Source organism: Giraffa tippelskirchi, chromosome 1, assembly GCF_054371585.1.
Source record: "Giraffa tippelskirchi isolate mGirTip1 chromosome 1, T2T-mGirTip1v1.2.pri, whole genome shotgun sequence".
Lineage (NCBI taxonomy): Eukaryota > Metazoa > Chordata > Mammalia > Artiodactyla > Giraffidae > Giraffa > Giraffa tippelskirchi.
Genome location: NC_137275.1, coordinates 16,950,488 through 16,974,675, shown reverse-complemented (window position 1 = coordinate 16,974,675; position 24,188 = coordinate 16,950,488). Strand labels below are relative to the sequence as shown.

Below are 24,188 nucleotides of genomic sequence, written 5' to 3'. Positions count from 1 at the left end.
TGCATAGATGCAAACAAACCGGTATCACATTTTATTTACAAATTTACAGAATGTCCAATAAAGTTTTAAGACATTTTCCTGCATCCTGTAATTAATTTGTAGCCCCAAAGCACTGCTTCTTTTCCAATGGATTATAAAGGGCTACTAATATGAAAGGAAATGCACATCTAGAAACAAATCATTCAAAAAATTAAATTAACTAACTGATTAATCAGTAAAAATTAAAAAGTAAATATAGAAAGGTGGTATCTACTGAGATAAGCAAACTTATCCACTAATAGAATACAGATGTGTATAATCGTTATAACAAGGAAACCTGACAAAGATGAAATATCCAAAAACAAGAGAATGCCTTATACATAACGATGAATGGCTAGTAAATAAAGGCAAAGTTTCTAAAGAATTTTTTAAAAACAAGAGGAAATATTTACATATAATACTGAATAGAAGATGCAGAGCAAAAGTGTGTATTTATACTATGGACTCAACTGGGCACAACTGTGCACATGTTCAAAACATTAAAGGAAAATGATCAACATGTGAGACATTTGACACTGGTTTGACATGAGCGATCATGCATACATTCTCTTATTTCTAATTTTCAGTATTGTAAAATTGTTCTGCAAACCACTGGGGGTTGGGCTGTGGGGATATTCACTAAAAACATTAAATAATACTGTCCAGATATAAATGATCCAATTTTAGTATTAAACTAGAATGTGCAAGAGGCACACGACCTACCCCTGCTCCACGCTGGTGTTTGGCCGCTGCCCAGACACAGACTCTGAACTGTCAGTGAGAGATGGCACTACAGCCAAAAACCTAGAAGATTTAAAAATAGCATAAAATGGGAAATGACGTGTCAGTCAGGATCTAATGGGAATGTAAGAAAGAATGACTCATTTAAAGCTTAACTGTTGCATTTACCGCCCCCCTCAGTAAATGGCAGGCAAAGGGAATATACAATAATTAGAACACTCCAACAAATAGGGTAAAGTAAGATGATGGCTTCTAAAGCCAAATATAAAGATTCACAGCAAAATCTGACATTTTAGAGTTTTACGTATGTTGCCACACTACTTGAAGAAAAAGCCTTGACACACTGATTCACAGGAATTGAGTCAACTTAATGATGTCCTAAAGAGTGACTGCAGCTAAATACTCACACGACAGCAAGCAGTGCTAATAGCTAAACAAATGAGAGGACAGAGACATCACTCACAAATTGAACACGTACATGAGAAAAACCTTTACGTGACACTGTTATGATTATTTTCAGAGTTGCTCCTAATGTCAACGTATATTTTTTAAGGGCAAACAAGAATTGTGGGAAAATCCTTGGAATGAATGTGGACCTTGAACTTGGCATATACACGAAAATCTCTCAGCTAAAGACAAACTCATCGCCTTGTAACAGCTTCTAGTTGGGAAGAGCAGATAATTTACCAACGTTGAAAATGATACCAGTCTTAGAAATTAATAAGACAGGCAACTAACATTTCAATTGTTTACTTAGTTCTTCCCAATCAACATCTGTGGGGACTTTATCTGAAGAACCTCCCTCATTTCTCTCATGCTCACAGGTAGTATTGCTGTAATGCAGTGTTGCTTGGTTATTAGTCAGTCCTCACTGGAAACACAAAACTTCCCTAATAGAGGGATTGCCAGGATCTATACTACTTTCTAGACTTCCCAGGTGGTGCTAGTGGTTAAGTAACCCGTCTGCCAATGCAGAAGACAGAAGAGACTTGGATTCCATCCCTGGGTCGGGAAGATCCCCTGGAGGAGGGCATGGTAACCCACTCCAGTATTCTTGCCTGGAGAATCCCATGGACAGAGGAGCCTGGTGGGCTGGGTTGCAAAGAGCAGACATGAGTGAAGGACTTAGCATGCATGCACGTATACTACTTTTCAAAGAATAAGGGCTCTCTTATTACCTACCATCAGTTCATAAAAGCTTTACTATTCACACATCCAACAGAAGAACTTTCAAGCACACGAACATACACTATTTTTCTTCTAGGTAAAAAGTTTACCAAAAATGAAATATGGTCAGATTAAATCAGCTGCTTTATTTGGCTGTGCTACTTTTTCAAGGATGAAGATATCCAACTTATCTTCTAAATTCAGAAAAGTCTCACAAGGATATAAATTCTAAGGAAACTCAGGCTCTGCATTCAACAGAAAGGTATGGCACTATCTTCTTTTTGGTAAATATGAACAAAGCCTATTCTGAACCTGAAGTATGATTTTTTTAAGCTATAGTTTCATCATTCCTTTATACTTAAAGAGATATTTTTGACAATGTCTAGTATAAGTTACCAGAAGGAAAAAAAACATTCTTTCAAAATAGAAGAGTGTCAGAAGAAGCACGTTTCAGAGGCTGGAGAAAATGAAACATTTTCTTCAAAGAAGTTAACTCAAGCATTTAATAGATTTTTAAAAAATGAGCTGAATTGATAATGCTTTACACCTCCCAATACAGCATTATGAAGTATTCCTAATCAACTATACCTTTGATAAACTTTGTTTCTGATTCCTTTTTGAAAAGCAAGGAGGTAGTTTCGTCCATCTCCAGAGAAAACTTCCACAGCGATAGGCTGAAAAGATCAGAGGGAAAGACATTAAAAAAAAACACAAGTAAGGTTACATATTAACTTTTCCACTATGAGTTTCCATAATATTGAAGAAGCTAATCTGACGACTGGAAAACACTTTTTGAGTCATGAATTCCAAGCAGATTAAATTACAAAACAGATTGAATTTGTTCTGCTCAATTTGTTTCTAAAATCCTTACTAGAATAATGGTAAAATAATTACAAAATTATAATTTTGTACATTTGTAGCGAATGCAATTTTTATGTAAAAAATATAAATCTGGATAACTACAGGGAAAGATGGATAACAAAGATATCACTCAAAATTTTAGGATGCTTTTTTTTTTTAAAGGGATGTATTATAAAGTTATGCCACATGTGACATAAGCTTGTCTATCATACAACCAAATCCAATACTCTAAGGAATAAGGCGGAGCCTATCACGTATACATCCTCTAAATAAAGGAACATGACAAAATGTTTATTTCTACTAAATCAACCAACCTGCAGGAGATATCTCCGTTTATGCACTTCCTTGATATCTTCATATGCAAAGATGCTGCACGTTCTCTTGAGCTGACTGGGGCCTTGCCTGGCTCCTCTAGGGATAATTGGCTCATGCATACTAGAGGCAGCCCAGAAAAAGGAGGCAACAGAAACAATGCAAGAGGTAAACTCACTGTTCAACAAATGGGGTGCTATTTTCAACATGTGAAAAGAAGCAGGACACAATGTATCTGAATATTTAGTTAAGAAAAAATACCTTTTAAGAAAGTAATTTGTTAGCAACTCAGTATATTAGAAATCCCCTTTGGTGAATATAACTTAAAAAATCCTATTACTGTCAGGGCATATCTATCAGGCATAGCTGGTACAGTGCCAAGGTCTATATACTTTTAAGGGTCTAAGAAAATGTTTTAATATCTTTTAAAAGCAAAAGAAAAAAACCTGAATTTTTAGGTAGAAGAAAATGTTGTAATATATAAAGTGAATATATTAATTTTTAAACCAACACAATCAGAAAACATCACTTTACATAATTTTATATGCAAGAAGAGGCCCATAAAAGTCATCATGTGGCCCTGATGGCTGCTAAAAATGATAATGTGAAATTATCTCCTAGGATGAAGATGACCGTGTCCACATTCACCATGTACGTCAGGTGTTTAAAATCTTACAGGAAGAGAAAAGCATGTTGATTTTCTAAGTCTTTAGCTTTTCATCTTCCTTCTCGTTTTGTCTGCCTCTTGGTTTTCCATTACCCAGTATCACATCCATCATGGGACTGGCAGAAGAAAAGGAAGATGGATCAACTCAGCCAGTTAAATCCCGCCTGTGCATAGGTCACACTGCTTCTAGGGTACTCAGAGGACATGGGCGTTCTTACATTTGTTGGAGTTTTGCAGAGCTGCCTGTGTTTTTGCTATAATGGTGTTTGCACCGAGATTTGAAAAAAGAACTCTCTACACATTCAGAATAACTTTATAAATATACAGGTGACAATATCAGGAACGTGTATTATATCTAATGCTATTAACGCATAGCAATACATTTTATTTAGTTTTCATTTTGATAAATAAGGCAAATTTGTCCCTTATAGCTTTGAAATATTACTCTTGTGAATATGTAATGATGGATGCATACAAACTGAGAGATAGCATTACTTAAAACATTTCATTAAAAAACCCCACAAAACTATGTAGGTATCTTGTTTGCTAAAGACAGCTATACTTTGTGTCTCTTCATTCATTTACTTACTTCGGAGGTAAGGTTTCAATATCTCTTATTTCTCTGGTTGCTGTCATTGTAAATCCATCAATCACATAGAAATGCTCTTTACCAAAGAGGAGTAGCCCCTCACTGGTATCAAGGCCCTGGACTCGAGCACAGCGGTACATGTGCTGGATCTATTAAGAAAATCAGAAACATTCATTAGTATAGGTTTTTAAAAATCAGTAATTTCTTTTTAAAAAAAATACAAAGGAAGCAAAACGTTTTAAAACATGGATTTAATGGGCAAACAAAATTTTACCAAGATGTTACTGTGTGATGGCACCTCCTGAGCTAAGCATATTAATCTGAGTGCAAACATAATAAACAGAATAGCTAAGATTGCAGTCTGAGTTGCAGTTTGACTTCAGTAAAAGGAAACAACCTTCTATTCACATCCATCCACTCAATCCACTTATCCCAGTACTCACTGAGTACCAACTCTGTGCCAAACACATGTGTGCGAGGTTCCAGAGTCAGTGAACAAGTTAGAAGAGGAAGGAGACAGACAGAAACTGCAGGAAGGGGAACTGAGGCACACGTGGGGGGATTACGACTGTGCCCTTGGCCAGGCAGGCCACACCGAGTGTGAAAGGTATGCAGAGCCTGACATTCCTGGGTGACTTTCTAGTTTTGTCCTTTAACTACAGATTTGGTCAGATTTCTTAATGTCTCTGGGCTTCTGTATCTTCAAGTAAATTTCAAATATACTTCAGTGGCGTGTCGTAAGAGTGAGAGAATGTACAGAATCACGTTAGCAATTTCTGGCTGTCTTCTCTTCCACACAGCTTACTTTCCTCTTTTTTCCATAACAGACTTGGGAATTTGTCTCTATTCGCTCCCCACTGGATTCTGCCTGCCTGGCAGACTGTGGTGCCATTGTAAAAAGCCAAACTTGGCAGAAGCTGTATTTTCCTCATAGAAGGACGGACTTGCTAAAGCCCTCAATGTTACCATTGTTTTCTTTCCAACAGGCAGGATCTAGTTCTTAGTAAAAATTCCTTCTTACTTATACTTAGTTTAACATGAGTCAAGGAAAAAAATTCAGCAACTGAATCAGGGTCAAACAATTGTCAAATGAACGTCAGTCTAAATGCACTTCCTGCACTATTCAAGCTTAAAGCAACTGGAGCAAAGGCTGTACTCACAAGATCAGAAGTTTAAAACATGACAGTATCAGAAAATAAATTTTCTAAAATACACAAATATAAGTTTCAACACCACATGTGAACTACAATAAAAATTTAGAATGTTACAGTGAAAAAAACTGACACACTTCTAAAGTAATTCTATGGTAAGTAAACAGACACATAGAAAATGTTATTTCCCAAGTGCATAGCTTGAAGAATTTTCAAATGCTTAAAATATGATGCAACCAGCATCCAGAACAAGAAACAGAACATTCCAAAGCCTTCCGACACTTATCATGTGCTTCCTTCAGACCTAATGTACTTTTATAGTTACAATTTTTAATGTTTTCATTCAAGATTAATCAGGCTATTTATTTGAACAGAATTTGAAAAAATTAAGGTCTAACTTCTAGTTACTATTTCTTAGTGAGTAAGATTTCAAGGGTTATATCACAATTTACTATACCAGGCAAATACAATCTTTAAAGAGGTGATACTACACATTCAATTCCTTCATTCTTTTATCCCTTTATTCATTCAACCAATTACTCCTTCATTCAAGGTTTACAGAGTGTCTATCAGGTGACTAAGAGCTGTGTAAGGCACTGGGATAGAAATAAGAAAACAGTATCTGCCTACAAAGAGCTCACTATCTAGGGGAAGAGACAGACACAGAAACAAAGAATCATAACACAATAAAATCAGTGACAGACATAAAAGAAAGTGAAAGTGTTAGTCACTCAGTCGTGTCTGACTCTTTGCGACCTCATGGACTATATAGCCCTCCAGGCTCCTCCTCCACGGACATGGAATTCTCCAGGCAAGAATGCTGGAGTGGGTTGCCATTCCCTTCTCCAGAGAGGGATAGATATAGGGTTTTTATAGTTATAAATTTTTTCCCCTCTTTTTATGTTTTCATTCAAGATTAATCAGGCTACATATATTTGAACAGAATTTAAAAAATTAAGCTCTAAAAGAGTGAAAGACATAGAGCTTTATAAAAGTATAGAGGAGGGTATTTACGTCTGAGCTGGCAAAACCCTAAAGGAAAAGTTCCTATGTGTTGAGTACTAAAGACTCCAGATAAATGAAGCTGTATCAAATGCAGGTTACAGGGATAGAGGTTATATGAGTGACAGACAGGGGCATTTATGCAGAGAATGCAATGAGTAAAGCGCAGATTAAAGAACCAACATCACGGATGGAGTGAACTGCAAGGTACAAAGTGCTACAGGTGCTCAGGCTACACGGCAGAGTCAGCAAAGTGAGCCTGGAGGGGCTGCAGGTTATAAGAGGTTGAGAAGAACATAGGGAGGCAAAGTAGTCTTCTGTGAGTGAAGCTGAGTGTAGGGGTGAAATATGAGGCTGGGGGTGATGGGTTCAAAGCTTGGGGGTGATGGGTTAGTTGAACCTGCTCGAGTGGTTACTGTGATTGCAGAGGGGTAGGGAAAAATACAGGACCAAATTACTGAATGGGTTGTGTACATGGGATTGAAACAGAATTAAGGGGAGAGCTGCAGGCTGGTAAAGGGTATGCAGAGGAAGACAGTGAACTAGGTGTCAACGTTAATCCTGTATCTGATGCCACTTCACGCTGCTCGTTGTCCGGAGAGGTGAGAAAGTCCTGCAGATGAGAGTGCTGAACCCAGCAGAGTGCTGAACCCAGAAGGGGGCTTAATACTGATTTCACTGCAGAGGCTGCAATATGTCTCTTTGGCTGCCAGATAAATACCCTTCAGCTGTCTTATAAAAGGGAAACAAACCACCCAACGCAACCCCTCCTGTCCAGAAGCCTAGCACCTTTTCGCCCTCCTCCAACAGACGCAGCAGGGTGGTGTTGTCCGTCTTCTCCTCCTCTTCTATTGAGCTGCCCTCAGCTGTCTGGTCCTGTAACTGCTCCTGCGTCTCCTCATCGCCTCCGTCTGGCGCTGACCGAGACCGTTTGAGAGGTGGCTTGACCAGTCCTGCAGGACAAGAGCCAAGAGGGTCATGTGGTCTCACGGGGGCCACTGGGAAGCACTTTAGTCTCAAGGAGTCCCACCTGTACAATTTGAGAGAATTCAGGAAGGCATGCACACACTTCAGTGGCCAATAGCACAGGCTCTAGGGAATTCCCTGGTGGTCCAGTGGTTAAGAATCTGCTTTCCAATGCAGAGCACATGGGTTTGATCCCTTGGTCAGGGAACTAAGATCCTAAATGCTGGGTAACTAATACCAGGGTAATTAATACCATGAGCTGCAATTAGAGAGCCCATGTGCTGCAACTACTGAGCCCAAGTACTCTAGAGCCCATGAGCTGCAACTAGATAAACTCTGCAACAAAGAGCCTGTGTGTTGCAGTGAAAACCCAGGGCTGACCAAAAAAATAACCACCACCACCACCACCACCACAAAAAACCCCAAAGCCAAAACAAATAAAAAACACCAATCACCGCCCCCTCTGCCCCCCAAAAAACCCACTCAGCATAGATCTGGTATTAAACAGTTGTATGACCTGGGAGTATTATCTGCCCTCACTGAATCTTAGAGGGTTCTCATTTATAAAAACAGGACAAAAATACCATCTCTCCTGGATATCTGGAGGACTGTTGGAGAACTGAATGAGGTAATTTTGGTCAAGTGCTTAGGGTCGTGCATGCTAAATAGTAAACTCTCAGCAAGTGTCAGATGACGATGATGATAAACAGAGAGCTTAGCAGAGTGAATGGTAACAGGGGTGATGCTAACGGGTGGGTTTTACTGAGGGGATACCATCAATAAATGGTCAGTCATTATCAGAAACAAGAATAAGGACAGCAAGTTATAAACATGATTATAAGAGATCCCACCTACATGGAGGGCCCATGAGGGCTATTTTAAGACTCACGTTATAAGTGGCTGTATGGTCATTCAGACACGAAGGAATTTGTTTAACTCATCAGATCATCAAGAGTAAGAACACAATTCCTTTGGATACAGAGCTGGATACTTTAATTTGCCCAATAAGTTAACATTATACTGCCTACATTTTGATAATTTTATTGATAATCATAGGAGGTGAAATTAAAATCTGAGGATGAAGGTAACCACTGCTATCCCAAAGTATAGGAAACAAACAGTCTCTAGGACTCTAACACTCAAAACAAAGTCTAAATCTCACATTTAATATTCTTTAGCTTGTTTCCTCAAAAGTAATGCTACATCTATCAATTATAGTTGCTCTAAGAATTTTGGAAAAACATATCTGCTAGAATCCTAACCTTTGAACCCAAGTTATCAGAGGTTCTGCTTTGTCTTGGGAAGGACCTTATTTTCACATAGCAAAGACTACAATAAATAAGCTGGAGAAGGAAATGGCAACCCACTCCAGTATTCTTGCCTGGAGAATCCCATGGACACAGGATCCTGGCAACTACAGTCCATGGGGTCGCAAAGAGTTGGACATGACTGAAGTGACTTAGCATGCACACACAATAAATAAGCAAGAAAGAGCAAGTCTTGCTGAGGACATCCAGCAGGGGAAAAGCTTCCAGCTGCTTTATTTATAGTTTGATGAATCAAAACCTCCAATTCTATATCTAGCATAACATCTAGCACATCATAGTAGTGATACCAATATTTGTGGGTTTAGCTCAATTAGAAATTAGGAAAATGAGGCTAAGAGAAGTTAAATGCCAATGACCCAAACACATCACCACAAACTCTGTGAATTATAAACCTTGGTTATAGCCATTAAACACAGCTTTGGACTCATCTCAATAACTTTGCCGATGCAGTGTCAAGAAATAAGAAGGCTGAAAACTCTGTTTAACTACTAAAAGTTTCAAGGAGTCTATGAAAATATTAGGTTACTTATGAAATATTTAGTAATTCATAGTCATCATGAGAGAAAATAGGTATGATAGGAGAAGCTGACCACAACTATAGATAAATGCTTTTTGTTGACATGGCCGTATACTACTAGATTTTTATCAGTGAGATCTGCAAATAATTTTTAACTTACACTTAATTCACATTCCAGGGCTTTATCTATAGACTATACCAAGACTTTTGAATTTATGATCCTTCAGAGGCTTAAAAAATAACAATGGATTGATTTTACTTTTTCAACATCGACTGAGTCCTCATTGTGTGCTAGACATGTGCCAAAATCTATAAAGGGATGAGAGAAATAATCTCTGCCTCTGAGAAACTGATAATTTAGGAAAACATAAAATCACTGAAATTGATGCAAAAGATATGAGTAAAGTGCCACTGGAGCCAGGGCAGCTGAATAAGAAGGCTTCAGAGGAGGACAGTTGGACCAGTATCTTAGGACAAAATTGGGTAGGTCCAGCTCACAGAGAAGCTGTAGGAAGAGGGAAGAGGGTGCACATATACAAATGTCCAGAATCAAAAAGTCCGTGGCCATTTTAGCCCAATCCCTGATCATATGCAGGTCTTACTAAGCTCACAAAGTATAGATTTGGAATAATCTGTTTTAGCTCATAGGGGAAAAGACCATTATTTCTTACTATTATTTCTTGGCTAACATGCACTAATGACATATTTAATGGTTGTTTTAATTTTATAAATATTCACTTAGTTATTAGGGCCTTAACTTAAAACATCAGGTACCATGGAGAATTCTGCCAGATACAGTGAAAAAAAAAAAAAAATCAAGCCAATGGGTACATGACATTCATCTGAAGGCTATAAAGAAGAGCCAGTCTCTTTAGTTCTGATATAGAAATCCATCTTTAAGAAGGTTGATACACTAAAATATGCATAGATACTTTTAAGGTTGGCCCTACTGTTTATAATATGTAAATAGTTGCTCAGTTCAGTTTAGTCGTTCAGTCGTGTCCGACTGCTTGCGATCCCATGAACCGCAGCACGCCAGGCCTCCCTGTCCATCACCAACTCCCGGAGTCCACCCAAACCCAAGTCCATTGAGTCGGTGATGCCATCCAGCCATCTCATCCTCTGTCGTCTCCCTCTCCTCCTGCCCCCAATCTTTCCCAGCATCGGGGTCTTTTCCAATGAGTCAGCTCTTTGCATGAGGTGGCCAAAGTATTGGAGTTTCAGCTTCAACATCAGTCCTTCCAATGAACACCCAGGACTGATCTCCTTTAGGATGGCTCAGTCATGTCCAACTCTTTGTGACCCCATGGACTGTAACCTGACAGACTTCTCTGTCCATGGACTTCTCTAGGCAAGAATACTGGAGTGGGTATCCATGTCCTTCTCCAGCAGGGTCTTCCTACTGTTTATAGTTGCTAATATTTTTCATATGAATCGAAGTAGAAGGAATGCTCCCAAGTGTTTTTAACTAAAATCAGAGAGGAAGGCTGCTGACCTTTGACTTTAGCAATCGTGTCTTCACCATGTTCTGGTTCTTGCTGAGCAGCTTCACCTTCGGAGCTCTCTACGATGGCATCCTGCACAATGGCTGGGTTGCCAGAGGCTAGTCGCATGTAGTATTCTTTACTGTCATAACTTATGGCTCTTCTGTATCGAGCAGGTTTCTAAGGAACAGCAAAAGGAAAGTGCTCAGATAATTCATCTTCAAGAATTAATAGACTGTACTTATACATAGTAAATGCACAGACTTTTGGGTTAAGTTTCTCTCTTTTTAAATTGCACTGACTTTTAGAAAACGTATAAAAAACAACAATATTAGCAGTTTTGTTCTTTCCGAAAAAAGAAATACATCATCTTTTGTCAAATGTTTCCATGTTAGTATAGCACAGCCTTCGTGATGCAGCAGTACAGTAGAGAGAACGCCCAGTGTCAGAAAGCACCACGTTGTAAGGGGATGTCTACTTTGTGGAGAGCCTGGAATTTTGCTTCTGCCCCAAGTAAACAGCTTAGGCCTAAAGGGCCACCCCTTCGGTAGGAACTACCTGTGTGTTTACTGCAGATACTTGGAGGTAGAAACCCAGAACTGCCCTGTTCCTCCTGGTATTCCCATGTCTCACTGTAACACTGGAAACGGCCCAACCCTTCAGAGAGTCCTGACCCAACATGGACTTCACTAGCTTCAGGCCAGATGACACCGTTTGGCTCACCTGCCACTCCAGCTTCTGTCTCTAATTTGCTAAAATAACCCTGTTGTTTGTTGTGTAAAAGAATATGATCCAGAAACTTAATAACTAAATGAGTGTATCAAGAACATACATAAGTCCATTTTGAAGAAGAAATTATTACCCAGAAACATCAGAAGAGATTTAACTTTTTGGTGTTTAATACTGAGCATTTTCTTTTCAGAATAATTAATATTTATCTTAAAAAACAGGTTTTCCAGTTGACCCAAACTTTTTTCTTAAAACAACAGACAATGAGAAATTAAGGTCTAAAATTTCCTATAAAAATGTAAGACCAAAGGGAAAAGTTCATATGTTCCTTGACCAGAATGATCCAGACTTTGAATTAACAATTAAGAAAAAGATAAGAGTTTGAAACACGCTTAAAGACCTTCTCTTTCTAAACATTACTTTCCTTCCCCATTGATAAGAATATCTATTTGAAAAAATTCTATCAGTCTAACTCTCCAACTCAAATAGTTAATATGTATTGTCTACAAAAATACTTATTTTAAGTAAAACTCTTAAAAAAATGATTTTGAACCAAACTGGAAATCAAGTGTCCTACTGGATGAAATATTTAGACTAAAATACTGAACCAATTTTGAGGTGAAAAGATACCTAACTCAAGCCATCGTTATCCTTAACTTATAGAGTTAGAATGGAGAGAGCTGCAAGCTAATTGATGAATGATATGCAGCAAATGAAAACTGGAATATGTAACACAGAAGTATTGAAATGATGTAAAATAATATTACAATTACGGAAGGATGAATCTGATGAATTAATAAGAATATTGCAGTATTTCTTGAAATGAAAGTAGGGTAGTTAATTTTGTATTATAACAATTCTCTACCCAAGATTTAACAATTATCTTCAACTCAAAATTGTTCATTTTTAAAAAGATGAAAGCATAGTTAGTGATGGGCAAGACAATGAATTAACAGATGTGGGACAACATCTCCTTGGATACTGACTTCATATCTGATTTGAACCTAAAAGCAATTCTCTCCCAAATATTTTGAGGTACATTTCTGTGTTGGAAAGTACTGCTTTTTTTTTTTTTAACTGATTATGTATTGAATCGTCCTGCAAAAAGAAGACAATTATATAAATTTAAATTAAAATAAAATTGTATTTAAAAAGTGATCATACACTTAGTTTCCATTTAGTTCCTTCTGATTGAAAAAGTAATTTTAAAAGAGAATACATTTGCATTCTCAAAATATATATTGTTTAGATCTAGAAGAATTAAATGAGTAATTGAAAACAAACTTGGTGGTGTCAGGCTGCCCATTACTAACATGCCTTGGGACTTGTTAGTTTATGTGTGAAGCTGTACACTTCTCACGGTGAGAGCAATGGATATTCAGCCTGTTAGTGAGCTCCATACGGACCCTAGAAAGCTAATCGGAGCAAAGCAAGAGAGACGAGAACATCTCTCAGTAGGAATGAAATTCACTTTTTTCAACTCTACGGAACTTACAGAAACAGCAAATTGAAAGTTATCCCTTTAGGTTAGTCTAGTCTATCATGCACTAAGATAAAATAAAACAAAATGAAAACAAAGAAATTAAAAAAAAAACAACTGTAAGTATTTTGCATTCTCTTATGGTATTTTGTGGTTTACCTTTTGAGGAATGATATCATCAGGTGTCTCAGGCTGTTTACTTGGGATCTCAGACTGAAAATAGGGTATTAAGTATAGACACATCAGAAAAAAATAACAAAGAACAACAAAAATAAAATACTCTTGAGGACTGTATGAAATATGGAAGATGCACTCACATAAAATTAATATGATATCCTAAGCTGCTTGAAATAATCACTCAGTATCTTGTGATTATTTTCTCAATTATCAAAAGTAGTTTTAAAGTAAAACACAACTACACTAAAATTCTCAAGGTTACTGAACAAGACAGACTTCAAAGTCACACAGACAAAACTTCAGCACAGGCTGCCAGTGTCATGGACAATTTATAGGCAACTATTTATATGACTTCAAAGGAAAAACACAGAAAATTGGATAATAGAACCTAGTTCTAGCTATTATTAATATCATGAACCTAACTTTTACTGTGCTTATCTCTCGATCTGCTTTGCAACAGAAGCAACTGGTTTGAACTATTATCTACAATATCCCAAACCAAAGTGCTTGTTAGTGAAAAAACATCTTCCCCTAAAAGCCAGAGGACCTACTTCCTTTGCTGCCTTCATAGCTGAGACCCCAGAGAGGCTGAAAGTGGAAGGAAGCTTGGATTATCAGCCCCCAAACCAAAACTTTCTGTAAACATTACTTTTTAAAGAATAAGGTAGCTGCTTTATATTTTATTCTCAGAATGAAATTGAATAACAACAAGGCAGTATCTGTTGAGCTACAGTGTGTGGTCTGTGCATGTAAACAATACATATGGATAGCTACAGACAGACAATAACACATCGAAGCACCCTTCCAGTTTAATAACCACAGTTTGTATTTGGAGATGACTTCCAGTACCTGGCCTTACAGTAAATACGAGCATGCAAAACGCTTTCATAAATGTTTGCTTCCCCTGGCAAAGCAAACACGGAACTACTGGGCATACTTTCAAGTACTTAATATAGTTTTAATGAACATCTCTTCTTAAGAGTGAACTTTTAAAAGCACACCTTATGTTGACAGATAATCTTTAAAATACACATCCATGTTTTCAATCATGGTAAAGGTTTGGGTTACACAAGTATTACTACACATTTGTTGAGACTCACTGAATGGTATACTTAGGATTTATATATTTCAATATATGTAAAATTCACGTCAATAAAAAAAGAATTCTGAACAAATACTGAACTCTATTGCTATACATGTGGAAGTGTTTGGGATGAAGGGTACTGATTCTCCAACTCATTTGGGAATTAGTTAAAAAAATAAAACAAGACAGACCACTGGATAGATGTATGATAAACCAATATAGCAAAATGGACCAACTGCTATTGTCAATGGAGAAGGCAATGGCAACCCACTCCAGTACTCTTGCCTGGAAAATTCCACGGACGGAGGAGCCTGGTAGGCTGTAGTCCGTGGGGTCGCTAGGAGTCAGACATGACTGAGCGACTTCACTTTCACTTTTCACTTTCATGTATTGGAGAAGGCAATGGCAACCCACTCCAGTGTTCTTGCCTGGAGAATCCCAGGGACGGGGGAGCCTGGCGGGCTGCTGCCTATGGGGTTGCACAGAGTCGGACACGACTGAAGTGACTTAGCAGCAGCAGCAGCTATTATCAAACCCAATTCTGATGTCCACCATATATCCCCAACTAGAATGTGGGCAGGGTCTGACATGTACACGATGGTATGTTCCCTGGAGCATATGACAGAGTGCTGGTTTAATACGTACTTGCTCACTGAGCCACTAACTGAGGTTCTAATTTTACTACAACGTACAGTGTTCAACATCAAAGGTATATGTATACTAATAATTTTAGTTCTCTTTACTTAAAAAATTTTATAACTAGATCATTATTATAATTATGTTTATACACAGAAATTCAATGTCAGAATTTCTAGAAAATACTTTTATAGTCTCTGTACTTCTAAGTTTTCTCTGTTGTTGGCAGTGCAATTTCCTGAGTTGTTTAGTTCATACATAGCATATAAAAATATATGCAGAGGAAGCCACAGGAGACTCACTTAATTACAAGAAAAGGAACTTAGGTGAGTTGTTTACCTTTCTGCCCTGAGCAGCTCAACATTAAAGGGAAACAATGAGGTTTTTATCCCAAAAATATTTGCAAAGAAGAGTAAATTTGTTTGAGACTATTATTCTACGAAAATAAGGGGACTGTAGAATTAAAACCTGGTTTTAGTACTTAAATATAATTTTTAAGTGGCAAAATTTGGAATTTTATTCTCCTTCCTCAGGATTCAGAGCAGCTTAAAACCTGCTTAAAACCTGCTTAAAGCCTGCTTAAAAACCACCAGGTTTTGTATTTGCATCATTTCCCAGGCTCACATCTTAATATTTATAAATAATATTACCACTTAAAATACAGAATTATAGTACAACTCAGTATAGCTATTTTAGACTTGAAACTGACCCTCCAAGAAAAGTCCCTCTGCAAAGGGGATAAATTATTTTTAAGTGCGATTAGAGAATTTTCCACATGTACATAACTTTTCTCAGGACAAAATTAATTGTTGTTCTCATTAAAATAATTTTAGTTGATAAAACTTCAAAGCTTTTAATCCTGTGACAAATGAAACACTAAAATATTCTCTACATTCTACAAACAAACATCTAACTTAAAAATAAAGTTCAAAACTTACAATAAAAGATATGCTACTTTTTTTTAACACAGTATGTAGCATTATGCAGGTTTAAGAAATAATGACCAAAGAAATAATCACTTGATTCATTTCTAACGCATCAAAGATTTTAAAACAAGAAATAACTTTGAAATCATCACTGTATGTTCACCTCAAGCAACAGGACTAGAGAGTTAAATGTTACTTAAAACAATGATTGCTCTTAATAAATAAGGCGAAGATCAAATCATTTGTCCTTACTCCAGGTAGAACCCATTATACCTCTCAAGAGGCTTCAAAAGCAATTTTTAGTACCTGTTATACCTGAAATACCTGTTAGGTTGTGAAAGTACTGCCTATATTTTATAAAGATGGGTACAAGGAGAATGGCGCATTTCCATGAGTGTAAAGGAAAGACGTGACTCGTCTCTGATTCTGGGAGGCAATATTCAAAATGGTTCAGAGTAGAGGAGGATTTACTATGAAACTGACGAAGCTTATACATCAACAATCCTCACTTCCCATGGGCTCCTTTCAAAGCTCTGCAAGAGAGGCTCTAGCAATTATTTATTCATAATGCCATACTCTTTCTATTATAGAGCCTCCCCAAGTTACAGAAACTTTACACCCCATAAAATTTGACTCTAGCCCTTTGTAGTGCAAGAATAATTAGGAAAATTCTGTAAGAATACTGAATGGGAAGCAATGGATAAATTCTAATTTAGGAAGAAAGAGCGCTGATAAGTCCATTCATTCAACTCTTATTAAGCTCTATATACCCTCCAGCATTAGAGAGAAAAAACCTAATATATGGGACTTTCCTGGTGGTCCAGTGGTTGGGACTTAAACCTTCCAGCACAGGCGGTGTGGGTCCCATCACTAGTTTGGGAGCTAAGATCCCGTATGACTTGTGGCCAAAAAAAAAAAAAAAAGGCGAAAACACAACATGTAGGCAGTGTTGTAGCAATTTCAATAAAGACAAAAAAAAAAATGGTCCACATCAAAAAAATCTTTAAAAATAAAAAAGAGAGAAAAAAAATCTAGTATATGATTTCTCTCTGAAAGAAATTCACTGTCTATTGTTAATGTCTCAAAACCACCAGAGATTGGAATCTTTTTTCAAGACTGATTCAACTTCTGAGGAATTATCAACCTATAGTTATTATATCTTGCTCTGCTACTTTGTATTATATCCTGCCCTGCTACCTAGAAGGGATTCCTTAATTTTCTAGGCTTCTATTTCTCATCTGTGAAATTGGGATAATAACATAACTATACTTAAAAGGCCCTGAAATTGTAAGTAAATGCTCTGTAGAGCATCAAGCTCATTGTGCCTTGTAAGTATCTGCACACTCTCTTTTAATATTTATTATTTATTTATTTATTTGCCTGTGCCAGGTATTCATTGCAGCACGTGGGATCTTTTTCAGTCTGGCATGCATCCTCTTAGTTGTGGCATGTGGAAATCCAGCTCCCTGACCAGGGATCGAACCTTGGCCCCTTGCATTGGGAGTGAAGAGTCTTAGCCACTGGACCACTAGGAAGTCCCTGCTCTTCTTTATTTTACAATAGAAGTTAGTTAAACAGCAGTTGCTTCTACTTTTTGGAATTTTCCTTGATGTCAATATTGCCAGATGGCATATTCCATAAAAAAAGTGGACATTTAATGGCATTTCAAATTTACAGATTTTGAACTAGCACCACCAAAATCATTATTCATCAGAAAATTTCATCATAGCAGATTAACCCTGACTTTACATGAACTAAAGCGGCATGATTTCCACAATCTGTAATCGTCTCCCCTTCCCACCTGCTTTCTCCTTTTTTGTAAATGTATCTCTAACATTTCTCGACTGCCTTGTATTTCCCAATATGTAACCCATTCGGGGGGGAAAAAAAGCTCCATATGGTCCACACTTATTTCTGAGACTGTTTATAGATTTCACAGGCTGGTGAACTCCTTTGCTTAGGTAAAATGCTAATGATATTAAGGATGTAAGTGTGAACTCTGAATAGGTTATTATGTTTTTATCTGATATAGAACTTCAAACATACTTTTGTAACTTAAGGTTTTGGGAGGTAAGGAGGGGGCAAGGGATAAATTGAAGATTGGGATTGACATATACACACTACTACATATAAAACAGGTAACTGATAAGGACCTGCCATATAGCAGGTATAGAGTTCCCTGTATAGCACAGGGACTCTGCTCAATACTCTGTAATGGCCTGTATGGGAAAAGAATCTAAAAAAAAAGAGATATATGTGTATGTATAACTAAATCACTTTGTTGTACAGCTGAAACTAACAACACTGTAAATTAACTATACTCCAATAAAAATTTTTGAAAATACTTTTGTAAAACAAATGACACTGTTATAAGAAGCAATGGAGTACACATGGTTAAAAAAAAAAAACAACCTGTGGTTATGCAACTCAAAAAGTTATGCAACTACATACCTTAGTTATATAGTGAATGGTCTCATATTTAAGAGAGCACATTCATCTTCTATTTTCACATTCTTGAATGTATTCAATTTGAATGAGTATTGACTTCATAAAAAATATTTTATCAAATTGCTACAGGCTTAAATTCTTATTCAATTGTTTACTTAGGAAAAATGGATGAATAATCAGAGACTGTACTGCTAGTGTGCTCTGACAAAAGTAGGTGCTATTTGAAGGCTGCAAAAATATGGGTGGATCTTATTTTTCTACAGGGTGCACTAGTATGAGAAATTATAGTGCCTTAAGTTAAAATTTACCAAGTATGGCATTTTTGACAGAATGAAATAGCTTTGAGAAAAATAAACTTTAGGGAGCCAATCTTTAAAAAATCTTGAACAACTATATATTAGCAGGTCTAAGATCTATGATATTCTAAGTAGCATTAGGATAAAGAGAAGTCAGTTAGCACAAGATAAATGAAGCCAGGGTTTTGGTTGAGAAAAAAAGAGGCACTGGAACAATCCAAGTTGTCTCATGTTACACCATCTTCTACTAGAAGACACATGCTCCAAGTCTTCTTTATAAACCCTGGTTTCTTCCATTGCTGAGAGAATCGTGTTTGAGTCAAGAATGTGAAAGTACGTAAACTGTGAAGCTGTTTCTCTTCCTACATTTGCAGTGACTTTACTGGGGAAGACTGCATTTTCCCAAATGTTTTAAAAAAAAAAAAAAAGCATGATTCTTAGATCATGATCAGCTTAGACAACATTTTTCTGGTCAGTGCAAAAATCTGAATGAAGGTTTTAGGAAGGGCAACTTGTCTGAATAAAAAGGAACTTAAGGGCAAATGTTGCCTGTGTTATCCCGGTAGAACCAGTGATGAAGTGTCTCAACATAACTAGGATGATCTAGACACTCAGGCTACTATTCTTCTTTAACTGTGCTCTGCAGTTCTTCAGAGAATACTGCTCAGTGGCCATGTTATTTGCTTAACAGTCAGATAGTGGTTATTCTGTGCTAGACACTATTCTGAGTACTTGACTAATTTTAATCACTTAATCCTCCTAATGGCTTCTAAGATGGAACTGCCATTTTTTTCCATTTTAGGTGTGAAGAAAGCAGAACCTAAAGAGGTTCAACTGGCTGGTACTAGGTTACCAGCTACTGATCAGGCAGCTGGCTCCAGGGTCTCCAATCTAAACCACTTCACTGTGCGATCTCCCTTCTCGTCTTTTCATTCCATCGCCACCATCCTGACATTGCCAACGTAATACAGTTCATCGAATTTTCTAGATCAGGTATTTTACGTAACTAATCTAATAAGAGAAAATGCTTGCAAAAACAGAAGGGAAACTTGAGACCACCATGACAAACGCTGACTTCTGAGCACTCACCGCCACGTTGGTTTCCTGCTCCGTTTCTGGCACGTAAGGGTAATGGTTATAAAACATATCATTTCGCACCATTTTTTTCCTCATTCTGCAGGGCCCCTCTGTCATCTCCAACATCCACTTGTCAAGATGGGAACCAATGGGGGGGCCCCAGAGGCCCCGCTCCCGCAGCAGCTCGTACTCAATCTGGCACCACTCCTCTGTCACGTACTTTAGGGCATTTTGCTGACGCTGAGGGAGTAGGGGTGGAAGGTAGTCCAGGTTGGTTTTCAAGCAAAAGCAGGAGCAACAATTAAAAGTCTATAAACAGCTTAAAACCAAGTTAGTATTTGGTAACAGAACCCAATCCATGCCATTTCAGTCAATATCATAAAAGTAAAATTACACTTATTTATGGTTAAAATAAGCTATTTTGTGAGAAGGTGGGGGTTTAGTGATGGCCCAAGGGGATTATTTTAGCGCCAAGTTCCATGGAACTTGGGTAGCCTGTGCAGTGCACTTGACCAGAGTGTTGAAGTAACTTGTAACTCAGACACAAGGAAGATGGTAATATTATTTATGAAAATACAATGAAATGGCTTGTCCAGTGAGAGATAATAAAGACAGGAATTTAAGGCTGAATCCCATTCCCCATCCCAGATTGTAAAGCAGTTACCAGAACAAGAATAAGAGAAAATCTACAAAGCTGGGTCAAGAAACATTGCCAACACACTAGATATCTGGTAATCTCCGTAACATTTCCAATACTTTTAGGTAAAGAATATACACATGCAACTCTGATAGAGAACTTAACATTTATATAAAAAGAAAAGGAAAATCATTTTTACTTGGCCACTGGGAGAGATCCAAATCACCTTACTACAAGGGAAACTTATGACTTGTGGAATAACTTCTTGCTATTGTCAAATGCCAAAATGTGTAACATTTCAACAGTAGATGCTTATGACTAACTTATCTAATGATTCATGAAATATAAGTATATACTTTTAAAGTCTAGGAATAAAGATCTCTTTATATAACTAACCCTAATGGTTACTGAAGAAGTCATCTTGATGTTATACGATACCATAATAGTACTTATGTGTTCCTGGCGGGAGGAAATCACCTGTAATAACTAAGTATTTAGTACCATGTCCATAAAATATTAGCAACTTATCATTCAGAAATCCTCAATGCATACAACTTAGCTGCCATGGAAATAAAATACTTAGGATAAGTTGTCGAGTAATTATGAATTAATCAAGAAGATTTCACTGAAGTTTTTGTTGACAAAATTACCAAGCACTTATAATAAAAAAAAACTTTTTATGTTTTAATATTTTAGAATTTTAAGAGACTTCTCAGAGACTTTGATGTACATGTTGATGATCTCTGTATTATGTCTGAAAGAGGGATCTTCTGACATTTTAATTTTTATTAGGAACAAACACATGAAATACGATGGTCATGAATGTTATTAGGGTTCAGCTGTGCTGATCTCCAGTCTGTCACTTTTTAATGCAGTTTGCCCAAAGGAAGTTCCACTCCTTCTGTCTTAAAACCAATGGCCAAAGTAGCTGCTGCCAGTAATAACTAAAAACATCACTTTTGATGATGAATGCAGTTCAGCAACTTACTCTTAAAAGCAGCAGGAAGATAAGAAGGGGAACAGTCTTTTCTCACTTGAGAAATGCAAAACAAACCATTATTACTGTTATGACTCTTACCTCCTGATATTCCTTATATTGTGTGTCTACCAAGTCACGAACAACAGCAATGTGTGTAAACATCCACTGAGAAATCTCCTAATAATGGGTGGAAAAAGAGTCTTAATATTTCATGGATTTCCTGAAAAAAAAAATGTTAACTAGCCTTGAAATTAGGAAGTTAGTTAAAATTCTATTAAAGGCATCACAACAACATCCCAAATATCCCACAAAAAACTGTGAAGGATGAATTATCTGATGAATCTGATGGAGACTTATGTGATGGACTCAGATCCCTACACCCCAACCCCTACTGCCTCTTTCAAGGAAGGGCTCACTGCCACAGCTTCTGGGTGTGCTGTCCGAACTTCAGGGATCATCTCAGCTGCAGACAGCTGCGGTGTACCCCACAATCACTGGCTGATTTGGGGGCAAGTGGGCTTAGCCATTTCAGCTCAGTACAAGTCAACTCTGCCAGGTCATTTTGGTACCAAGGCTCCACTTGAATCAACTTGGGTCAACTTGGTGTCACCAGACCTGCACCGTACCCTGACATTTCCCTGTAACCAGTCCTGCTTCCTTTTCCTCCCTACCACACATATCAAGGGGACCCCTAATAAGCAGCCTGCACACTAAACCCCCTCTCAGAATGCGCTTCCTGGGGAGCCTGACCTGACACATGGAATGACTCATACACATGGTTTCTCCCAGATGCTTTTCACTGCTGCCATTGAGATTTTGAGATGGCAAAGAGAGTATGATGAGGAAGAAATTAATGCTGGAGGCGGAGGAGTTAAAAAAAAAAAAATCAAAAATTGATGTGTATAATAAAATTATTTGAAAAGTCATTTTGTTATTGATTTAAAATTTATATGACTATTAATAGTAAAACTATTGAATGCTTGAAAATATTTGGAAAAAACTATAGTCTGATCATATATCAATATCTGAATCTCATCTTATGTTCATTCATGAGATGGATCAAATACACAACATTCATAGTGCAACTGTATCATAATAAAATGGGAGAAGACCCCATAACTTGAGTTATCTCTCTGTCCTAAAGCAAAAATGCAGAAAGATTCCATTCAAATAATATGATTGCATGTGTTAAGTGTATTATATAAAACACTGTACCTAAACCTTGAAATACAAAGTTCTAATATTTTTAATAAAACTAAACAATGTACCTGGGTGGAAAGGCTGTGTTTATGAAGCCCGCTTTCCTTTCGATTCCTTCTTGATCCCGTTAACTTGGAAAGACCAAAGCCACTGCTGACACGGGACAATTTGGATTGTGTGGTGGGCACTAAAGCTTCTCCTCGACTTATGCACTTCTTTTCATGGGCTACGGAATTAAAGTAAGAGTATTTTACAATTTCTCCATGTATTTATTCGCCTTACTTTTAATAGTTTCTCATCATAGTTACAAAGCACGTTTCTGTAGTTATCAAAAGCAGCTTATGTTACAGATGCTGTCTTAAATACGACATTTACTTATCCTGTGTAAGGATAGTTGCTTAATAATTATTGTACTGGCTGGACTCACATTTGGGTGAAACCTCATAGTTCTGCAATGATATGTAAATTTATTTTAACTGTAATCAATTTCTATGTTAATAACAATTCACAATGCCCTACCTAAAGTCTATGGTGTTGTTTATACTTTGGAACTTGAAAAGTTCTGGATTTTAAAAAGGTGATACGGTATGTATACTATATGTTATACAATACTGCCTGAGGATCTAGAGTAATAAACCATAATGAATAAAATAATAATTAATATTTCTGCAACAAAATGTATGAATATTCATGCCTAGTAGGATAAACAAAGATAGGTTAGGTTTTTGCCACCAAGTGAATTCTGGCGTCAATAATAACATTTTGGATTTTTAGGGGTTTTGGCACTTTAGAATTATAGATAAGGGATATGGAGTCACAGCCAAGATGGTGACCATTCTGAAGTTGTGAGCAATGTATTATTTACCAAGCTCATAGATCTCATAATCTGAGATCACCTCAGATTAAAAAAAAAAAAAAATCTAGGAAGAAAAGCTCAATCTCAGCATAATCATTCTGAAAGTGAAAGCTGCTAAGTAGTGTCCAACTCTTTGCGACCCCATGGACAGTACAGTCCATGGAATTCTCCAGGCCAGAATACTGGAGTGGGTAGCCTTTCCCTTCTCCAGGGGATCTTCCCAACCCAGGGATCAAACCCAGGTCTCCCGCATTGCAGGTGGATTCTTTACCAACTGAGCCACAAGAGAAGCCCAATACAATATAATCATTTTAGAATGGGCTATAGTATATTGATTTTCATTTCTACTGCCATCATAATATCCGTTGGGGAAAGTTTTAATTTCATAGCTAAAGGGCACCCATATAGGATAGTTATGTGTAAGTCTGTTGGCCACATGGTATCTGTAAATGTTCTTACCCAGATGATTCTGCCAGCACTTCAAACTAGCTTCTTCGATGAGCGGCCTTGCTATGGCTATGTCCACATGGCCTCTATCGTTCACAGGTAGAGTGACTTTGAAAATCTCCTCCAAGACTTGTTTCTTACTATGAATTAATTCCGTCCAAACTCTGTTGACAGCTTTTATGAGAAGCTGACGCCCTAGGTAATGAAAAACAGCAACCGATCAAAAATAATACAAAGGTAGTTAGTATTTTTTTTCCTGTTTTACATCTAAGAATTTCAACTTAGATGCATAGTACTTAATCATCAAAAAAAAATGCTTCACATTATAGCCAGCTCAGTTAAAAAAAAAAAAGAAAATGATTATTCAGATAACCAAAAACGTGGTTGGCTACTTGGAAAACTCTTTTAAAATA

The 24,188-nt window shown here is 37.2% G+C and overlaps 1 protein-coding gene across 2 annotated transcripts in view; it reads right to left on the bottom strand.

Moving 5' to 3' along the window:
* WDFY3 (WD repeat and FYVE domain containing 3) overlaps positions 1 to 24,188 on the bottom strand; it is a 279,731-nt gene that overhangs the window by 40,360 nt on the left and 215,183 nt on the right. For both annotated transcript variants that reach the window (XM_081582148.1, XM_081582158.1), the window contains 11 exons: positions 23,788 to 23,970; positions 22,541 to 22,698; positions 21,372 to 21,449; positions 19,669 to 19,896; positions 13,172 to 13,225; positions 10,815 to 10,983; positions 7,298 to 7,461; positions 4,356 to 4,504; positions 3,102 to 3,222; positions 2,515 to 2,600; positions 742 to 822 (listed from right to left, as the gene is read on the bottom strand). In XM_081582148.1, coding sequence (XP_081438274.1) covers positions 742 to 822; positions 2,515 to 2,600; positions 3,102 to 3,222; positions 4,356 to 4,504; positions 7,298 to 7,461; positions 10,815 to 10,983; positions 13,172 to 13,225; positions 19,669 to 19,896; positions 21,372 to 21,449; positions 22,541 to 22,698; positions 23,788 to 23,970 — 1,471 coding nt within the window. The remainder of the gene's footprint in view (positions 1 to 741; positions 823 to 2,514; positions 2,601 to 3,101; positions 3,223 to 4,355; positions 4,505 to 7,297; positions 7,462 to 10,814; positions 10,984 to 13,171; positions 13,226 to 19,668; positions 19,897 to 21,371; positions 21,450 to 22,540; positions 22,699 to 23,787; positions 23,971 to 24,188) is intronic.